At 60.2% G+C, this 17,685-nt stretch overlaps 3 protein-coding genes across 3 annotated transcripts; all 3 read right to left on the bottom strand.

The window, feature by feature from the left end:
* Positions 1-801: 801 nt before the first annotated feature.
* Positions 802-2,100, bottom strand: TMEM95 (transmembrane protein 95). The gene is made up of 7 exons (XM_062175110.1): positions 1,935-2,100; positions 1,687-1,743; positions 1,459-1,539; positions 1,351-1,371; positions 1,153-1,233; positions 952-1,031; positions 802-828 (listed from the first exon to the last, which is right to left on the bottom strand). The coding sequence occupies exons 1-7, from the start codon at positions 2,098-2,100 to the stop codon at positions 802-804; spliced, it is 513 nt and encodes a 170-aa protein (XP_062031094.1).
* Positions 2,101-2,324: 224 nt separating this feature from the next.
* KCTD11 (potassium channel tetramerization domain containing 11) lies at positions 2,325-4,514 on the bottom strand. The gene has a single exon (XM_062174968.1). The coding sequence runs from the start codon at positions 4,201-4,203 to the stop codon at positions 3,505-3,507; it is 699 nt and encodes a 232-aa protein (XP_062030952.1). The 5' UTR covers positions 4,204-4,514; the 3' UTR covers positions 2,325-3,504.
* A 1,031-nt stretch (positions 4,515-5,545) lies between these two features.
* On the bottom strand, positions 5,546-17,508 carry ACAP1 (ArfGAP with coiled-coil, ankyrin repeat and PH domains 1). Its single transcript, XM_062216071.1, has 22 exons — positions 17,427-17,508; positions 16,846-16,903; positions 13,123-13,242; positions 12,882-12,935; positions 12,716-12,774; positions 12,268-12,451; positions 12,102-12,146; positions 11,913-12,008; positions 11,726-11,800; positions 11,533-11,642; positions 10,144-10,195; positions 9,952-10,052; positions 9,221-9,344; positions 8,911-9,122; positions 8,232-8,301; positions 8,013-8,107; positions 7,751-7,920; positions 7,055-7,227; positions 6,618-6,727; positions 6,433-6,543; positions 6,064-6,113; positions 5,546-5,718 (listed from the first exon to the last, which is right to left on the bottom strand). The coding sequence occupies exons 1-22, from the start codon at positions 17,477-17,479 to the stop codon at positions 5,618-5,620; spliced, it is 2,223 nt and encodes a 740-aa protein (XP_062072055.1). The 5' UTR covers positions 17,480-17,508; the 3' UTR covers positions 5,546-5,617.
* Between the last annotated feature and the right edge of the window lie 177 nt (positions 17,509-17,685).

Raw genomic sequence — 17,685 nt, 5'->3', positions numbered from 1 at the left:
TCCCTAAACCAAAACCCCCTGAATGCGAAGGAACCAATGCCAGGGGTTCTCAGCCACACACTACCGGCATTTTGCACAGGATCGCTCTTTGCCAGTGCACAGTGGGGCGCTGAGCTGCATACTTGGTCTCTACCCATCAGGTGCCAGTGGCACAGCCCCTGCACCCAGTTGAAACGATCAGAACTGTCCCCATCCCCTGCAGTGCAACATCACCCCTGCTGAGAACCAGGGGACTTCGAGACGCCGCGGTCACTGTGTCCCCCTGCCCTTGCTGGCCGCAGACAGATGGGAGATGATGGAGGGGTGGAGCAGCAGGTTTAGTTGGGCCCAGCGGGAGGAAGGCCCAGGCTTCTCCCTGGGACACAATGGAGGGAGCGCGTGCCAGCAGCCTCACTGATGTGGTCTCGCTGCAGGGGGAGGGAGTTTTCCAGAACTCTCGTTCCCAGCTCCCCAATCAGTCACAAGAGGGCCCAGAGACGCTTCTGGGGCGGCCAGCCCCCGCTTTCCGGGAACAGAGCAAGGGCTGTGGGAGGGGTGGTGGTGGCGTGCAGGGGATTCTTTCCTTCTGTAGATAATTTCCTGGCAGGGTTGGCTGCCCAGTCTGATTGGTGGAGGGCCAGGGGTGGGGGGTGGGGGTGGAGGAACTCTCCAGCTGCGGGTGTCTGGGTTCCTGGAGGCCATCTGATGCTGGGATGGTGGGGACATCTAGATTTGGGGGTCAGGAAGGCTGGGGCCAGGGAGGGCTGCTGGTCGAGGTGTGGGGTACGCCCCTCTTAGAGGGAGCTGTCAGCATCTCACCAGTCACCTGCTGCTCGGAGGTGGCGGGACCTGAGGGCAGAGGATGGGGGAGGGGCAGTGAGGAGGCGCCTGGCCGGAAGGATGGGCGATGGGAGGCAGTGGGCAGTGTAGGAGGCCAGGAGGCCGTCTCCCGTCCCCAGCCCAACAACTCACTCCAGCTGGAGGCTCAGAACGCCCAGAAGCAAGGCAGCTCCGGAGACGCAGAGGAGCAGAACCCTGGCTTCCCAAAGATCGTGACTTCCTAAAGAGAACCCAGGAGGCCGTCACGGATCCTGGGGACCATGCCCACTGATGCAGCGGGAGCCCCGGGGAGCAGGGATCTGGGCAGGGTGGGCGGGGCTGCGGAGTAAAGACCTGGGGAGCAGCGCTTTCGGGGCCAACAGGACACCTCGGCACTCCTGCAGGTGGAGCAGTTGTACAGGATGGTGCTGCCCCCTGCAGGAGACAGCGGGCGCAGCACTGGGAAGGGGACGCCCAGGCCTCTCCCCTTCCAGCTGCCTACCGACTTCCTCTCCTGGGCTACCCTGGAGAGCCCTCTCCCTTTCTACTCACGGCAGGCCGGAGCACAGAGAGCTGCAATGAGATAAGGCAGGGGTGGCCTGGATGAGCCGCTTAGCCGCGCACCCCTTTGCCGCCCAGCCCGGCCGGCGGCATCTGTACCTTCTCTGGTGTACTGGGGTATCAGGGTCTTCTGCAGCCATTGCCAATAGGGTGGGAGTGAAGAGAGAGACCTTTGGATCTCTGGGGAGGCAGAGAGCAGCGATATTGCCCTGGGCCTCGACCCTGCCAGCTCCCAGCCCCTCCTCCCTGCCCAGTCCCCCTCCTCTACCTCTCCAGCCCCCGCCCCCCTTCCCCTCCTGGGTTTCCGCCCAAGCCCCTTGACCTCACCGATGACCCTGAGGACTCTGTGAGTCTTCTCTGTGACCTTGTTCATGGTCACCTCATCTGTGGGGGCAGGCAAGGGCCAGTGACTCCCTCACTGGCCCCGGGCAGTTCTGGAGCCCCTCCTGCTTCCCTGGGATCACAGAGGGAGAGGCTGGGGTAGCCAGAGAGGGCTGATGGGCACAGCTGGGAAGCCACATGCTACCCGCCTTGGGTTGGGGCTGACTGTTGCTGGCTCTGGGGTCAGGTCTTACCCAGGGCAAAGGCAGAGAAGTCTGGGGAGGCCCACTCCTTCCACTGGGCCTCCATCTGGCTGCAGAGCCGTGCCAGGCGGCCTGACAAGTCTCTGTCCGGGAGGCGGCAGAAGATGCAGGCCTGGGTGGCAGCCAGGAATACCCCAGCTAGTGCCAGGCTCCTCATGACGCCTGCGGGGTGGGGGGTGGGGGCAGGCACCCCCCGGGCTGGGAAGGCCTCAGAATGCAGTGTACCCATGGTTCCAGCCCTTTGCCTGGAATGTTCCAGAACACTTGCTGGTTCTAGAATGTTCCAGAGCAATGCTACTGCTCCATCCTTGGCTGGAGTAAAGCTGGGTACAAGGAACTGCAATCCAGAAGACATGGAGATGGCCAGAGACAGAAGTGGGGAGCCAGAGCCTTAGCCTGGCTTCAGCAGTCTCCACAAAGCAATTTTATTTATTGTTCTTTGAAATCAAGGCCGGTGATAAATAACGAGCGACTTCTCCAGCAAAGCTGTGCATGTGTATCCCATCCGTCCACAAGGACCCCCAAGCCCCGTATCCTCCCCCACTCTCCCTCCCTGCCCTGGGCAGCCTTGGGCCTTCCCCAGCTATCTCCTAGCAACAGGCTCATGGTTGCCTCAGCAACCAGGAGCTCCACACAGGCCTCAGAGGCCCAGCAAGCCCAGAGACTTCTCTTAGTTCTCACCAGGAAGATCCCAGTGACTCAAACCCCAGCAGGCCCCTCCTGCCTACGTGGGGATGTGGGCACATAAACACACACACACACACAAACACACACCCTATGATTAAACCACGGAGTCGCCGTCTACTCACAGACACACCTGTGCCCCTGCAGTGGCTGGGCAACCCTGGCAGGCCTGGACCTGCGGAGACCACAGGTGGGCCGGGCCATCATACAGACCAGAATCAGCTGCCAGGTACCCACACACCAGACACGCACTGGCTGACACGAACGCACACATGGAGGCAGGCTAGGACACCGCCCTCTTCCCCCGGCCGGCCCCACCATCAGTGTGGGATCCTTGGAAACAGAATTCCAAGAGGGGGCTCCAGCCCCAGTGCTAATGGGGCTTCTCCTAGCTCCCTTCTGCCAGCTGAGGGTGGGGCGTGCCCTTCCTGCTGCCCTCAGTAGGCAGACTGGGATACAGCAAAGAACCTCTCTTCCCACATTCCAGAATGTTCTGGCCTCTCATTGGTCAGGCCAGGCCTACCTGGCTCCAGGAGGAGAAGCCACGGTCCAGGGGACCACGTTGGGGCCATCCCAAGTGCCGCCTTATGCCTCAGCCCTAAGCGTCCTGCAGGGAGCCCTAGGCCTGGCCTAGGCAGATCCAGGAGACGCTGGGGGTCCCCAGGCCTCAGGCGAGAAGAAGCCAAGAGAATGCTCCCAAGATCAGCACTGGCCCATATCCTCGGTGCTCCCTGCAAATGCTCCGTGGGCGCGGATTCCCGCCCACATCAGGTGCAGCGGGACCCCGACTCTCCCAGCTCCCGAGCTGCAGGAGCCCCTTTACCTCCTTAGCCACCCCGTTCCCTCCCTTCCCACGATCAAGCTGATGGCAGCATCCTCAGTGCCGGACAAAGCGCAGGGACCGCGAGTTAAGCAGGTCCTCAGGGTCAGGGAAGACGGAGTCCAGGCGGAAGCCATGCTCCAGGGCCACCCGCAGCACCTCCTCCAGGAAGCTCGGCGTGCCCACCACCTCCCGCCCTTCTCCTGGGCCCCCGGTCCACAGCGGCTGTAGCCCCAGTCTCCCATACTCCGCTTCGGGGAGCTCCGCAGGGCGGGGGGCCCATTCCAGACGGAAATGAGGGCCCCCCTCTGCCCTGTCCCCAGCAGCCACGCCAAATCGGGCCCGCAAGGCGCCCAGACACTCGGGGTCAGTGCAGAAGAGGTTGGCTCGGAAGGTGTCCACCTGGACGGAGCTCAGCTCGTAGTGGTGCGGGCCCCGGCGGGCCGAGAAGTGCACCAGGCGCGGGCTGACGTCCACGTCTGCGTGGAGCAGGGCGGCTGTGGGCGCAGCGGTCCCCCGAGAGGCCTCAAGCTCCCGCAGGGCATCCAAGAGGGGCCGGATCTGGTAGAAGTCGGCTTCTGCCCTGAGAAGAGCTGTCTCTCCGTAGCCACGGGGCAGGTCCAGGCGGCCCAGGCGCAGGAAGTTGAGGATGTGTCGGAAGGCCTTGCCATCCCTGTCGATGAAGTAGTGACCCCCTCCTTGGGGGCTGAGGCTGGCGGGCATGGGCGCGTCCGCCCTAAACATGGCCCCCAGCATGGAGTCTGGGAAGCGGGTCAGGGTCTCCAGGGTGGTGGAGTATAGCGTTCCCCCCACATTCAGGGTCACGGGGCCCCCAAAGGAGGGGGACGAGGAGGGCACAGGAGGAGGGGAAATTTTGGGGGTACAGGAGGCACCGAAGGAGAAGGAAAGGCAGAATTTCCTGGGTGTGCGCAGAATTGGGTGGTGGGTGAGGTTCAGACTCGGTTGGAGGCCTGGGAGGCGAGGCAAGAAGTTCACCCCGGCTACCTTGTGTGAGATGGGGTGGGGGCCTGAGGGAGGGCTGGAAGAGCAGCTAACAGCAGAGAGCAGTCAGAGATGGGTGGGAGTTCAGTGCAGGCTTATCCGGTTTTGGGAGATATGCCGACAATGGGTTTCTGGAATCCCACTCAGCAGGTGACAGTGGCGAGCTTAGGGCCAACTCTTCGGAGGGTTCAGCTTCCGAGTTCCTGGGCAGATCAATGTCGCCGTAGACGCGTCGACGCAGGGCCCCGGGGCCGGTCGGTCCGAGTTCTGGCTTGGTGCAGGGCACGGGTCCCAGGGGATGGAGGCGGAGGAGCTGATGGGAGCGGATGGTCGAGCCGCCCTATACCGGCTGGGAAGCGACAATCCTCCGTCCGAGCTGGGAGTGTCCGAGGGCGCTGATGGAGGTTGGCGCGAGCCTCAAGACCCGGGCGCCGCTGCCTTTCCCGGTAGTCGCCGCGGCCGCCGAGGTCCTCTCCGCCCCCAGGAAGTGGCCTAAGGGCAGCGGCCAGGGCCCTTTAAGGGACGGCCCCGCCCCCGCCCCGCCCCCCGCCCCCGCCCGGCTCGCGCCGCTCGGGTGGAGGCGGGGGCCCGGAGTGGCCCGAGGGACGGGGCGGACGCGCCGGACGCGCCGGGCGGGGGTGGGCTGACTCAGGCGCGTCGCCCCGGATGCGGCCGCGACGGCCCCGCAGGTGTGCCCGGCCTCACGTCTGGAAACCTGGCGGGGGCCAGAGTTCGCCATCCCTGCTCGCTAACACGAGCGAGGCCCGCCCATCCCCAGGCCAGCGCCCAGTTTCCTCCCAGTGTGGCTCCCGTGGGGAACTCCCGAGGGGGCGGGTGCTGAGCAGCCGAATTCCGGGGATGCCTCCGGGCCGGGGTGGCCGGAGCCTGCTCTCTCCGTCCCGGCGCCGTGCCAGCTCCCCCTAAGGGAAGGCTGGCCCCCACCCCGCAGGGGCGGCCCCTCGCTCCGGGCCCCCAGCTGAGGCTGAAGCTGCCCCCTCCCTCCCCGGGGAGGGTCACGAGCTCCCAGACGACCCCTGCACCCTGCGGGGCCCCGAGGGTGAAGCCCAGGAAGCGAACCACGAAGGAAGAGCAAAGAACGGAGGCTTTAATGGGACGGGGCTGGCGGTGGGGAGCGGCAGCCGGGGGTGCGCGGCCCGGAAGGCGGGGATCAGAGTGTGTGGAGGTCGTGACTCCGCCGGCTCAGCTTCTCCGGGTCGTCTGACGCCATTAGGGAGAAGTCCCGGAAGATGTCGAGATACGTCTCATCTCCTGGAGGGGATGAGGAAAGGCTGGGGAGGCCGCACAGCCCTGCCCGAGCGCAGAGCGTGGAGCGCGGAAGGGCGCTGCGGGGCAGCTGGGGCGGGTCTGGTCCGAGCACGCGCTTCGGCCGGCCGTGGGTGGAGGGACCTCGTGCACCCTGCACCCTGCACCCTGCACCCAGCACCCGCGCCTGTGTTTTGTGCCGCGGGCCTGGCACGTCGGACGCACCCAATACATATTTGTTGAATAATTGATCGTATTAACCAATGCTGTTGGGTACAAGAGGTGAGGGACAGATGACAAGGCGGAAGCCCAGGGCTCGGGCGAGGGGCATGGGGTGAGTGGATACTCTACCTGCCTGGCCCTGAGCGGCCTCGGCCTCCCTCATCTTTGCCAAGCGTAGCCTGGAGGAGAGGGAATTAAGGGATGAATGGCGGTTCCCTTGTTCCCCCTTCCCCAACCTTTGAGCTGGGTGTCTCATTCCCGTCTCCCCAGGGTTGGGTCTAGCGCCTAAGAAGCCTGTCTGCATGTGGGTCCCTGAGTGCTGGCTGGCTGAACTCATTCTCAGACCCTGCCAGCACCCCGCTTCCTAATCCTGAGTGCACCCGTTCTCTCGCTGGCCCCGCCCCTTCCCGGGCCCCACCTGTCACGCTCCAGTCTACGCACTGGCCCCGCCCCGAATGGATAGTCTAAGCACCAGCCCCGCCCCTCGCGCCATCTCACAAGGTGACGATGTCAGCGTTCGCTGTTTCCATGGCGATGGTCAGAGGGTCCCTGCCTTCAGAGTCCCGGGCCCCCAGGTCGGCCCCCCGTTTCAGGAACAGGCAGGCGAGCCTGGAAACAATGACCACGTCCAGAAGGCCCTCCCCCCGCCCCAGAACCTTCCTCCCCAGGGTCGTCATGCCTACCCAGTGTGGCCAAGAATGGTAGCGTGGTGCAGGGGCCCTCGGCCCGCACTGTCTGCCTGGTTCACGTTCGCCCCGTTCTGCAGGAGAAACTCACAGGCCAGAAGAGAATTCTGCATCGAGAAGTGGAGGGGACGGGTCGGGGGTGTGGCATCTTTAGAGGTGGGTATGGTAATGGGGGGTTACAGCTGAGTGTCTAACTCCTCATAGGCATTTGTTAAATCCAGAGTACAACAAAGAGTGCGCTAGAGAGAGGTTAGTAACTAGTGTAACTAGTTCAGCCTCCCCTGGATTCCAGCTCAGGTTCTCTACCTCCAAATCACACATTCCTAACACCCAATCTAGTTTGCTCATCTCTCCCTACAGGGTGGGGGCCTCAGGGACAGGCTGGGGGAGGGGTGGGAGCCTTGAGGGAGACAGGGAGGCTGCATGGGTCTCACAGCAGCTGTGGCCTGGATCAGCGGCGTTGCATTCTCTTGACCCCCGTTGACCCAGTTGACATCAGCTCCATGCGCAAGGGCATCGGCCATGGTGGGGAGGGATGGTGGGTGCCCAGCAGCTCGAAACAGCAGGGCCCCAGGGTGCAGATTTCCCAGGTCCTCAGACAGGGGCTCTGTTAGGGGGAACGAGCTCTGAGACTGGGAAGAAAACCCTCCCTCCGCACAGTCCCCGATGCTGTAGTGGGGTGGTCGGGATGGTGGAGGCAGATGCCATGGCCTGGGTGTGGGCCTGTGGAAGTGGCAGCGTGCATGTGTGCAGGGCCCCTGGCGTGACTCACTGCATCCTGTCCAACCACCCGGACGGGTCCGGATGACACAGGTGAGCTAACTGCGGCAGCCAGAGCGCTCTGCGGCCGAACGCACGCCCTCCTCCTCCCCTGCAGATCCAGGCTCCGTCCCTGCCTTTTCTCAGGCTGCTGGCGCTGGTTATTTGTCGCCCTTCCTGCCTGCTCCCCGCCCCATGCATTTTTTATGGTCTTAAAGCCACTCTCCCTGGTAACCCCTGAAACTGTAGTCTTGTCCCCCCAACATTCTCAACGGGAAGACCTGGGCCTCGTACCCTGTGCCTCCCTGCAGGGCCTGACGTGGTGTAGAGCACACAGCAGGTGCTCGATGTTGGCCCATCCCACCCCATACCTGGCTTGGATCTGAAACTCCCCTGCTGGGGCCTGATGGAAGGCTTTGGAGGTATAGGAGGGTGTCCCCGAGGGGCCCCCCGGCCACTTCTTCGCCCTCGAATCTCAGGGAGCTTGGTCAGGAATTTCTTCTCCACATACTTGGCATGAATCCAGGCCTCCTTCTCCTGCCTGGTGGAGGGGAGAAAGGGACAGGCTCCCTTCTCCCCGTCCCAAGCCCTTTCCCTCTCCCCCCCCCCCCCCGGCACCCGTCCCATCCTCACCGGGAGCAGCTGGGCCCTGGCTTCTTCACCGCCATGGCCTCCACACGGGCCTCATAGATCTGGTTGATGACCACGTTTCCCAGCTCGCACATGAGCTTCGGGAGGCAGGGGCAGAGGCACACGCAGGTGGGGGACAGAGGTGGAGGTGAGTGTCTCAGCCCTTGGGGTCCTGCATTCCCAAGTGTCCTCACCCCCCGTCTTCACGACATCCCAAGCTACCTTCACTAGTTCCGGTTCCCACGAGTCGAGAGTTAGGGACCGGACTTTGGAGAAATGAACCCCAAGGCTCCTGGAGGGCAAGAGGAGACGGGGTCAGAGCTTCTGTGGGGCCGCGGCCTGGGGAGTCTGCGGCTGCGGCTGAAGAGACTCGAGGCGAGGCCTGTGTGTAGGGGTGCCGGGCCAGGGCAGGGCAGGGGGGCCCTGGAGCCTTGACCTGGTTCTGGCAGGATCCTGCCTGGTCCCCATCCTTCTTCCATCTTCCTTGTGTTTCATTTTAAGGCCCTCATCCACCCCCTTTCCCCCAGTACACTTTGACCTGGACAGCGCTTCCCATGCCTCCTTCCACCAGACTGACCAGGGTAAGGGCCTTAGAGACACCGAGGCGAGGCCTCACAACCTCTCTTCTCTCCTCGGCTGCCCGATCCTCAGCAGCACTGACCCCCACACTTCTTCCAACCAAGCCAATAAACTCCTCTGAGTGTCCCCCAACCAGGGCCAGACCAGGATACCGAGGGACCGAGCCCAGCTGTGTCTACCTTGTGCCCCAGCCCCCATTGCTCAGTGACCCGGATGAGAGAAGAAGGGCAGGAGGAGAGGAGCCTGTGTGACAGGCTCTGCCTCGGGGGCAACACTGCAGCCTGAAGGAGCCAGGCTCGTGCGGGGGGCCTTGGGGAGCGACCTGTGGATGCCGGAGCACTGAATGCACAGGGTGACACCGAGGTTGATGCTGGCCCACTCTGGGGCTGGCTCCCGGCAGTCGCAGCACTGGGCGTTGCCGTCCACGCTCTGCACCTGGGCTGCCACGTGTCCGACTCCCCCAGGCTCCCTCCCCTTGGCCATGCCTCCACAGCCCAGGGTGGCAGCAGAGCCCATGGCCAGGTGTCCTGAGCCCTGGAGGGAGACAGGAAGAAAGGACACGCAGTGGGCCTAGGGCTGGAGGTGCCCTATCTCCCAGGGCAGCCTGGCCCTGCATCCCCACATCAAGGTACCTGGCCTGGACCCCTCGGGCTGTCTTCAAGGCGCGCCTGGCTGAAGGCCGAGGCAATGCTGCTCTGCACAGCGCTGACCCACAGCTGCAGGAGGCGCTCGGAGTCAGCCTGGAGGAGGCAGGACCTGGGGAGGAGGGGCGAGAGGATGAGGAGGGCCTGTGGAGCGATGTGGCAGGAAGGGCAGGTGGACAATCAGCCGGTGCTGAGCTGGCCTCGGTTGCCCTGCAGTGCAGACGGTCCCTGCCTCACTGGCCGGGACTCGGGAGTTTTCGGCTTTGCGATGGTGCAGGTGCACACCCATCCAACCACTCTCCGATCCACCTGCAGCGCAGTATTTACTAAGTTACACGAGGCATTCCGCACTTGGCTTTAGCACGCTTTGGGGCAGATGATCTTGCCCGGCTGTAGGCTGAGGTGTAAGTGCTGTGAGCACGTTTAAGGTGGTCTCGGCCAAGCTGTGATGCTCCCAATCGGTGCACTGAATGTGTTTTTGACTTGGGATATTTCCAGCTGACGGTGGGCTTATGGAGGCAGAACCCCATCACAAACACACTCCTGTATGTCTGTACAAATTGGTAATATCCTCCTCGATACCCCTCACCTCCCATTCCCTCCTCCTAGCGGGTCTCCAGCCGCTAACAGTTGAGGGCCTGAAGCTGCAGGCAGGGCTGCCCTGTGACGATTGGCAAATCTGTAGATATAACAGAGTCTCACCCCGGGACTGCACTCACTTGCTGGTGGACACCACTTCAAAGCAGAACCGCCTTTCTGAGTCTGGGCAGAGCTTCACCGTGCAGAGACGAAGGTCGTCCACCACCACGGTCACAGGGTCCTGCGGAGAGGAGACCATGCGTGCAGGTGCCCAGCCACGGGCGAGCGCTGAGTATCCCTGGGGGCAGTCATCCAGGACCCGGTCTACCCACCTTATACTTCTTCTGATAAACCAGCTGGTTGCTCTGAATGGTGAACCAGCGTCTGGAGGAGGTGGAAATAATGAAGGACACAGACAGCATTGGGATGGGGCAGAAGAGAGGCTGTGCCTTTTGCCCCATCAGGGATCATTCTAAGAGGGGAGAGACCTGGGCTGCCTGGCCCTTAAGAGACATTCCAGAGAAAGCGGGACAGCGGTGCAGACTGGGACAGCTCAGCTCTGATACGTTTATGAGATAATTCTCCGGCAGATGGCAGTAAAATGCCTTCTCTAACAACAGCAATCTGTTGGGGCCCAACGTGGTGCAAAGGGTCAAGCCACCACCTGCAGTGATGGCATCCCATAAGGACGCCGGTTCAAGTCCCGGTTATTCCACTTCCCATCCAGCTCCCTGCTATTGGCCTGGAACAGCAGTGGAAAATGGTCCCAGTGTTTGGGCCCCTGCTATCCACGTGGGAGACCTAGATTAAGCTCTTGGCTCGTGGCTTTGGCCTGGCCCAGCCCTGGCCATTGCAGCCATCTGGGGAGTGAACCAGTGGATGGAAGATCTCTCACTGTGTCTCTCCCTCCCTCTCTAACTCTGCCTTTCAAATAAATAAATACATTTTTTAAAAGAGTCTATTGCTGCAGCTTTCCCCTTAGGTGGCCAGTGTTTAAGGGAATAACAGTGCTATGTGGCTGTAAAGTGAAGTTTTGCATCAATCTCACTGGGCCAAGGGATACCCAGTGAGTGGAAGAATGATTTTGGAGTGAGGAGGATGTTTGCAGAAGAGATTAGCATTTGAATCAGAGCTGCTGCCATGATTTTGACAAGTGGAAATGTCTTGGAGAAGGGGCTTCATTTTGCAATTTGCATAAAGATCCCCTCTGGGATGGTAATGGCCATGGAAGGGGAAGTAATGGCCCCAAACCTTAGGGGCTCCGAGTGGACCCAAGGTCCCTACAAAAGCCAACAAGGTCCTATAATGATTCAGAGTCCTATCACCTCCAACTGCACCTCCTGTGACTTCCTCCTCCCTGCTCTGTCCAAGTGGCGCTGGCCCCTCTCTCCGCCTAGAACATTCTTCCCCCAGTTATCCTTCAAGCCTCTGCTTAAAGTCAGCTTCTCATGACCCACAGTTTCAGATAGCATCCCTAACCCCCCCACACCACCACCACCACAAAGCCTGCCAGTCCCTTGCTGGCTTATTTTTGTCCTATGGCACAATTACCTTCTAACACAACATACAGTCACCGGCTTCGTTGCCAGGGTTATTGTCTGTCTGCACTGAGGGAACTGGAAGGCAGAGGCTTTGCCTGTTTTGCCTGGCCGAGCACACTGTCACTACTGGAAAAGCGTCCCCCTGGGTGCTCCTGTCCCACGGAGGCGCCCCCTCCTCACCTGCTCCAGGTCTTGAAGGCGTTGCTGGCACGTTTGAAGAGATGCCCTTCCATGACCAGGCCACTGGGCCCCTGCCTCAGAGTTGGCTCTGGCTCGTCCCCACCCAATTCCTGGGGACACAGAGGGTCAAAGGACAACTGAAGTGGGCAGAGAACGAGGGCACCGGGCTCCAGCCCCTTGCCGGCCCCCTCACCTTCTGTTTCAGCACCACGTGCCTCTGCTCCATGTCCCGCCTCTCCCGCGCTGAATTCAACACCAGCTGGTGCAACTGGGCAGAGAAGGGGCACCTCCGATGCCAAGCGTATCCTCCAATGGGGCCCCAGAGTTCCCCGAGCTCCCCACCTCCCCCTCTACCAGCTGCCTGCTCCCTGGGGTCCCACCTGCGCGCCCAGCTCCTTGCGATACTGGGCCAGCCGGCTCAGCTCCTCGTGGCCCTGCTGAAAATGGGCGGCCTGGGCTTCCACCAAACGCAGCACCTGGAGGACAAGGTGGGCAGGGGGCAGAGCTTCCCGCTGGCCCTCTGACAGCAGGCTCCTCTCCACCTCGCCCTCGCCACTGCCACAACTCACAAACTCCATGATGTCAAACTTCCTCTTGTCCTCAATCACGTTGATCTGAGGGCCAAAAAAGACCTCGGGTCAGTCTTGAACACAGGCCACCCCCTCCCACTGTACACAGGTGAGTCCCAGGCTCAAGGTGACCCCTGAGGCGCTGGAACCCTAGGAGGACAGGCACCTGCAGGGCATAATCCAATGCCCGTCCCTGGTACCCAGCCCGAGCAGTCCTCAGAGCTGCTCCAGCCTCTTCGGCATCCTGGACCCGGCGCCTGGGGACCTCGGCGTTGTGGGTCAGAGCGGCCTCCAGGCTCTCGGCCCCTCGCCAGAAGTCCCGGCGGGCCTCCCGGAAACCCCGGAGACCTCTGGGGTGGGGAGGGGGAGGGGAGAAGACACGGAGTCACAGAGGTGCCGGCAGGGAATGCCCAGGGGGAGCTGGCCCGTATTCTTGAGGTGGCCTCTGTCTAGTGGCATCCCTTGGGAAGGAAGGGCAGAAAACAAGACACCAGATCCCTGCCCCTACCTCCCCTCTCCGCCATCGCACTCAACTCTCAACCTCCCCCCACCCCGCAGTGACAGCAAGAGGCCGGGAGGGCTGCTTCCTGGGAAATAAGCCCCTCCCTGCTCACTCCTTGACCAGGGTCTGGATTTGCTGCTGCAGTGTGTGTTGGGTGGCATCGAGAAACTCCTGGGGGAAGCAGAAATTGGCAGGTGAGGGTCAGGATCACAGACAACCCTGCCCTGTCTCCACACTACGTAACCCCATCCCAAGTCCTCCCCCCCCCCCCCACTCACTGCGTGGCTATCCAGCTTGTGGCTCAGGCTCACGGTGAACTTGTTCAGGCACTCCTGGGCAAGAAGACAGACAGACAAAGTACCAGGCGCGGGGTGGCAGAGCCCTTCATTCTCAGACCCCTCCTGCTATGGCTGCCAGGATGGTGGCCCCAGGCCTTCAGCCCCCAGGCCAGCCGTCCCAGTCCATGGCAGTTTCCTCATCCCAGCCCCTGGCCCACCCTGGTTTGGCCCCTCCACATACCGCCATCATGGGCTCTGGTGGACCCAGGCGGGCCAAGTCACAGATGCCAGCAATGAAGGCGCGGCTGGAGGCGAGGTACTGGCGCCCACTTTCCAGGAGACTGGTGCCCAGCTTGAGGAGCTGGGAAAGAGGGCAACGGCGGGTGTGCCAGGAGCTGTGGCACCAGGTGACGCCCCCCGCCCAGGGCGCACCCTCCTTCCCACCTTGCCTACCTGCCTTGCAAGCCTGGCCCAACTCTCCCCATTCTCACTCAACCTTGTCTGTTCTCTCTGCTCGGCTCCCGCTGTCAGCTCCTCCCAGCCTGTTTCCAAGACCACTGTCAGGTCTTTCTCCCAAAGCATCCAGACTCACTCTGCTGTGTCTGCCTGGCCAGCCTGCCTAGACTCAGAAACACCCTCTTTCTGCACTGTCTGGCTCACAGGTGGGCATGCAACGCCCTAGCTTTACTGTTGGGGGTTGTCATTCTTTTTTTTTGTTTTAATGTGAACATATTTATTTTCTCTCAGTAAACACTACATTAATTAGTGTTTATTCCATCACATCAGAAAATCCGTCTCAAGTCTAATTGCCACTGGCATGATAAATGTCAAATAAATGATTACTGACCAGCAGAAAAATTGAAAAAGATTAAAATGTGGTCATCCATTCTGTGCTCATTCAAGGTTCCCTTACAGTCATCGCTCCCCTAAGCCCCAGGGTCAGGGCCAAGATGGGAGCCTAAGGTGTTCTGGGAGTCCATCCTCTGTGGCCTCTTCAACCGACAGAGACATTTGATCAACCAAGGGGCAAGAGGCTGGCCTGTGAAGGGGCCCTCTGGGAGCAGCAGGTGGCTGAGCCAGAGTCCAGTTCCTGACCCCTAGACCTTACTGCCTGCAGGGCTATGACATATTGCCCCTGAAGTCACACCACTGGGCCCTCTGGCCTTGTGTCATCCTGCCTGGGGTGGGGCCACTGTCTGTGGAGCCCCTCAGCTCAGCCCAGGAGGCAAGAGACCACCAGGGTGCTCCAGGGCAATCCAGGGCAGCAGGAGTCCAGAAAGCCGGGGCTGCTGAGGTGTTCCGCGCACCTCTGTTAACCGAGCAGCGTTTTCTGGGACTTGGGGATGCTTCAGGGACTACAGCTTGGAGGCAGCTGGCAGACAGGACCGTTGGCGGTCAGGAAGCTGAGCAGGACTAAAGCAGAGCGGTGTGTGATGGAGGATGCCCACAATGCACTACGTGTCTACTCTGTCCCTCACCCACCCCAGGCCCCGCTGTATCTGAGCACGGACACTGCATGACGTAGAATAGTCCTCAGCAAGACAAAGGAACAAACTACTGCCACGTGCAACAGCTGGAGAGCATCACTCTGAGTGGGGGAAGAGTCAATCACTTTAGAAAAGATGTATTATTTATCTGAAAGATAGGGTTACAGGGATGGGGCAGGGGACGGGGAAAAGACAGAGAGAGAGAGAGAGAAGGACTTCCATCTGCTGGTTCACTCCCCAAATGGCCACCATGGCTGGAGCTGGGCCAGGCCAAAGCCAGGAGCTTAGAATTCCACCCAGGTATCCCACACGGGTGGCAGGAGTCCACCTGGCATCACAAGTGGTGGTTTAACCCACTGTGTCACAACATCAGGCACAAAGGCCAATCTTTTTTTTGTTTTGTTTTGCTTTGACAGGCAGAGTTAGACAGTGAGAGAGAGGAAGACAGAGAGAAAGGTCTTCCTTCCGTTGGTTCACCCCCTAAATGGCTGCCACGGCCGGCCCGCTGTGCCAATCTGAAGCCAGGAGCCAGGTGCTTCCTCCTGGTCTCCCATGTGGGTGCAGGGCCCAAGCACTTGGGCCATCGTCCACTGCACTCCCGGGCCACAGCAGAGAGCTGGCCTGGAAGAGGGGCAACCGGGACAGAATCCGGCGCCCCAACCAGGACTAGAACCCGGGGTGCCAGTGCTGCAGGCGGAGGATTAGCCTAGTGAACCACGGCGCCGGTCAAAGGCCAATCTTAAAGGTCAGGTGTTTGGTGAGCAGTTAAGATGCTGTGGGGTATGGACGACCACACCAAACATGGCATCGCCTGGTTCACTTCTGACCCAGCTTCCTGCTCGTGTGCACCCTGGGAGGCAGCAGGTGATGACTCAAGTACTTGGGCCCCTGCCACCCACACGGGAGACCTGGATGGAGTCCTGGGCTGCTGGCTTCAGCCTGGCACAGAACTGGCTGCCATGGATATTTGGGGAGTGAACCAGTGGATGGAAAATCTCTGCGTTTCTGTTTGCCTTTCAAATGAAGTGAAAATAAATAAATACAATTTCTAAAAAGGTCATATATTATATGATTCCATTTATACAACATTCTAGAAGTGCTAAAACTATAAAGAACAAATCAGTGTTCACCACGGCTTAGAGACGGGATTGGGGAGGCTCTCTCTACAAAGGGACAGCACAAAGGAATTCCTCTGTGGTGACAAGTTTTGGATCCTGAGGAGTAATGGTTATATGCATCTTACATGTGCTAAAGTGCCATAGAATTATTATCAAGAAAAAACAGTATGCCCAAAACACAAGATCAGAGTTAAGTATGCAGACTTTATGGTGAGCTGTACTGAGCAAATGTTAATTTCCTGGTTTTGATAAGGCCCTAGACGTATGCAAAGATGTCACCACTGGGGGAGCTGGGTGATGGGCACGTGAAAGTCTATAATTAACTCAAATTATAAAAAAGTGTATTTAAAGGTAGATATGCATTGGGCAGCTATTAGCTCTCAGAGTCTCTCAAGCACTGGAGACTGAGAAAAAATAAAACATAAAAGGCCCTCCTAGCACTTCCATCCTAGTGGAGAAAAGCATACAAAAACAAACTGATGCAGTGGGCATTTGGCCACTTGGGACACCCCTTCCCATATCAGACTGCCTGGTTCAAGTCCCACCTCCTCCACTTCCAATCCAGCTTCCTGCTAATGGGAGGCAGCAGGGGATGTCCCAAGTAGTTGGGTTCCTACCACCCAGGCGGGAGACCCAGATGGAGTTCCAGGCTTCTGACTTCAGCCTGGCTAAGCCCTAGCTGCTGTGAGCATTTGGGGAGTGAACCAGCAGATGCAAGGCTTCTCTCTCTGTCTCTTGTCTGCCTTTCAAATAAATGTTTTTAAAGGGTGGTTGTGGGGGCAGAGAGGATAACAGGTCTGCACACAGAGAGCAGGCAGCTGTGCGGCACAGTGGGCAAGTTCAGTTTGCAGTCGCACACTGCACACTGCGTGCAGGACGAGGAGGGAGCACTTGGTGGGCTCCACACAGAGAGCAAAAGACAAGGAAATGGAAATGCCAGTTACCTGACTAGTTCATGTGTTGAAATACTGTACTCTATCCCATAAAAACCTACAAGAATTGCATAGTCAACAACAAAAGCTTTTGTTTTAGTTAACAGTAGCAACAAAGCAGAGTGGCGAGTGGAGGCCTCCCTGTCCTGGGTGTGTAACGGCTTCACTGCTGTGACTTCCACGGCCAGCCTGTGGGCTCTAAGCGCCCAGGAAGGCTCCTACTCTGCCTGGGGACTGCCCGATGCAGGGGGCTCACAGCAACTCTTGTCTTCTAAGATCTTGAGCTCCTTGAAGGCTCAGACCACCTGTGTGCTTCTCTACACTCCCCCACATATCTACCCTACACACTCAGCACTTAACTCTGGAACCCCGTCTCACTCTCCAGCTTTTTCCCTGGCCCTCTCGTGCTACTGGGCTCCTGGGTCACCTTTTCCAGACGGGTCTCCAATTCTGACACTTCGGCTTCCACCAGCTCAATAGAGGCTCTGGGAGAGGAGGGACGCGGTCACGGAAACAGAGCTTGGATCTGTAGGGGTCTCTCTGCCGCGCCCGTGTTGGGGTGAGGGGCGCAGAGTGCTGGGTACAGACTGAGCAAGCTGCTGGGTTCAGGAGACCCCCCCTCCCCCACCCCCAGCCCCTTGCTCGATCACTCTAGGAGCAACTGCAGCTGGGGGCCGGAGCAGGAAGGGTAGAAGGAAGGTGGATGTGGCCAGGACAGGAAGTTGCTAACCGCCCCAGAGCAGGTGCGGGGGGAGGGGCAGGAGTCCTGGTAGGAGGGAGGTGGCAATGCCAGCTCTGGGGGATGAGAGAGGCTGGAGAGGCCAGAAAGTGCAGGCAGTGGGTGGGGAACGTTGGAGGCCCACGGTTAGATACCATTCGGGTCCACAACTTACTCTTGTCCCTTTGGGGCCTACTCCCTGGAGGGAGATCTGTGCTGGGGAAAGCCGTGTCCGTTGGGGGGCCTTGGGCCTTCCCCTCCTCGGGCCCTGCAGACCCGCACACACTCACCGGAAGCGAGGCGAATCCTTGAGACACTCCTCGAAGTCCAGCTTGACCGTCATCTTGGTCCAACTTGCCCCAGGGTCCTTGGAGGCAGGTGGGTGAGGATGTAGGCGGAGGCACACGCCGGCCCCAGCAGGGGCGTCGCAGGAGGGGGAAGCAGAGAGGGTCCTCTGCTGATAGGGCCTGGGGGTGCACTTCTGTGCCCAAGGGAAGGGGGCGTCCTAGGAGGAGCTCTCACCCCACACTTCCAGGCTGTGCTAGGAGG

Source organism: Lepus europaeus, chromosome 18 (genome assembly GCF_033115175.1).
Source record: "Lepus europaeus isolate LE1 chromosome 18, mLepTim1.pri, whole genome shotgun sequence".
NCBI classification, from domain to species: Eukaryota; Metazoa; Chordata; class Mammalia; order Lagomorpha; family Leporidae; genus Lepus; species Lepus europaeus.
Note: the sequence above shows the minus strand (reverse complement) of the source record. Positions and strands in the feature narration are given on the sequence as shown.

Coding starts and splice junctions, on each gene's coding strand:
- TMEM95 (XM_062175110.1), bottom strand. CDS start 2,100: ATGAGGAGCCTGGCACTAGCTGGGGTATTCCTGGCTGCCACCCAGGCC. Junction 1,372..1,458: donor ACCCCAGTACACCAGAGAAG/GTACAGATGCCG, acceptor ATCTCATTGCAG/CTCTCTGTGCTCCGGCCTGC. Junction 829..951: donor GTTCTGAGCCTCCAGCTGGA/GTGAGTTGTTGG, acceptor CTCTGCCCTCAG/GTCCCGCCACCTCCGAGCAG.
- KCTD11 (XM_062174968.1), bottom strand. CDS start 4,203: ATGCTGGGGGCCATGTTTAGGGCGGACGCGCCCATGCCCGCCAGCCTC.
- ACAP1 (XM_062216071.1), bottom strand. CDS start 17,479: ATGACGGTCAAGCTGGACTTCGAGGAGTGTCTCAAGGATTCGCCTCGC. Junction 12,936..13,122: donor CACCAGAGCCCATGATGGCG/GTATGTGGAGGG, acceptor CTTCTTGCCCAG/GAGTGCCTGAACAAGTTCAC. Junction 7,921..8,012: donor CCAGGGCCCAGCTGCTCCCG/GTGAGGATGGGA, acceptor CCCCTCCACCAG/GCAGGAGAAGGAGGCCTGGA.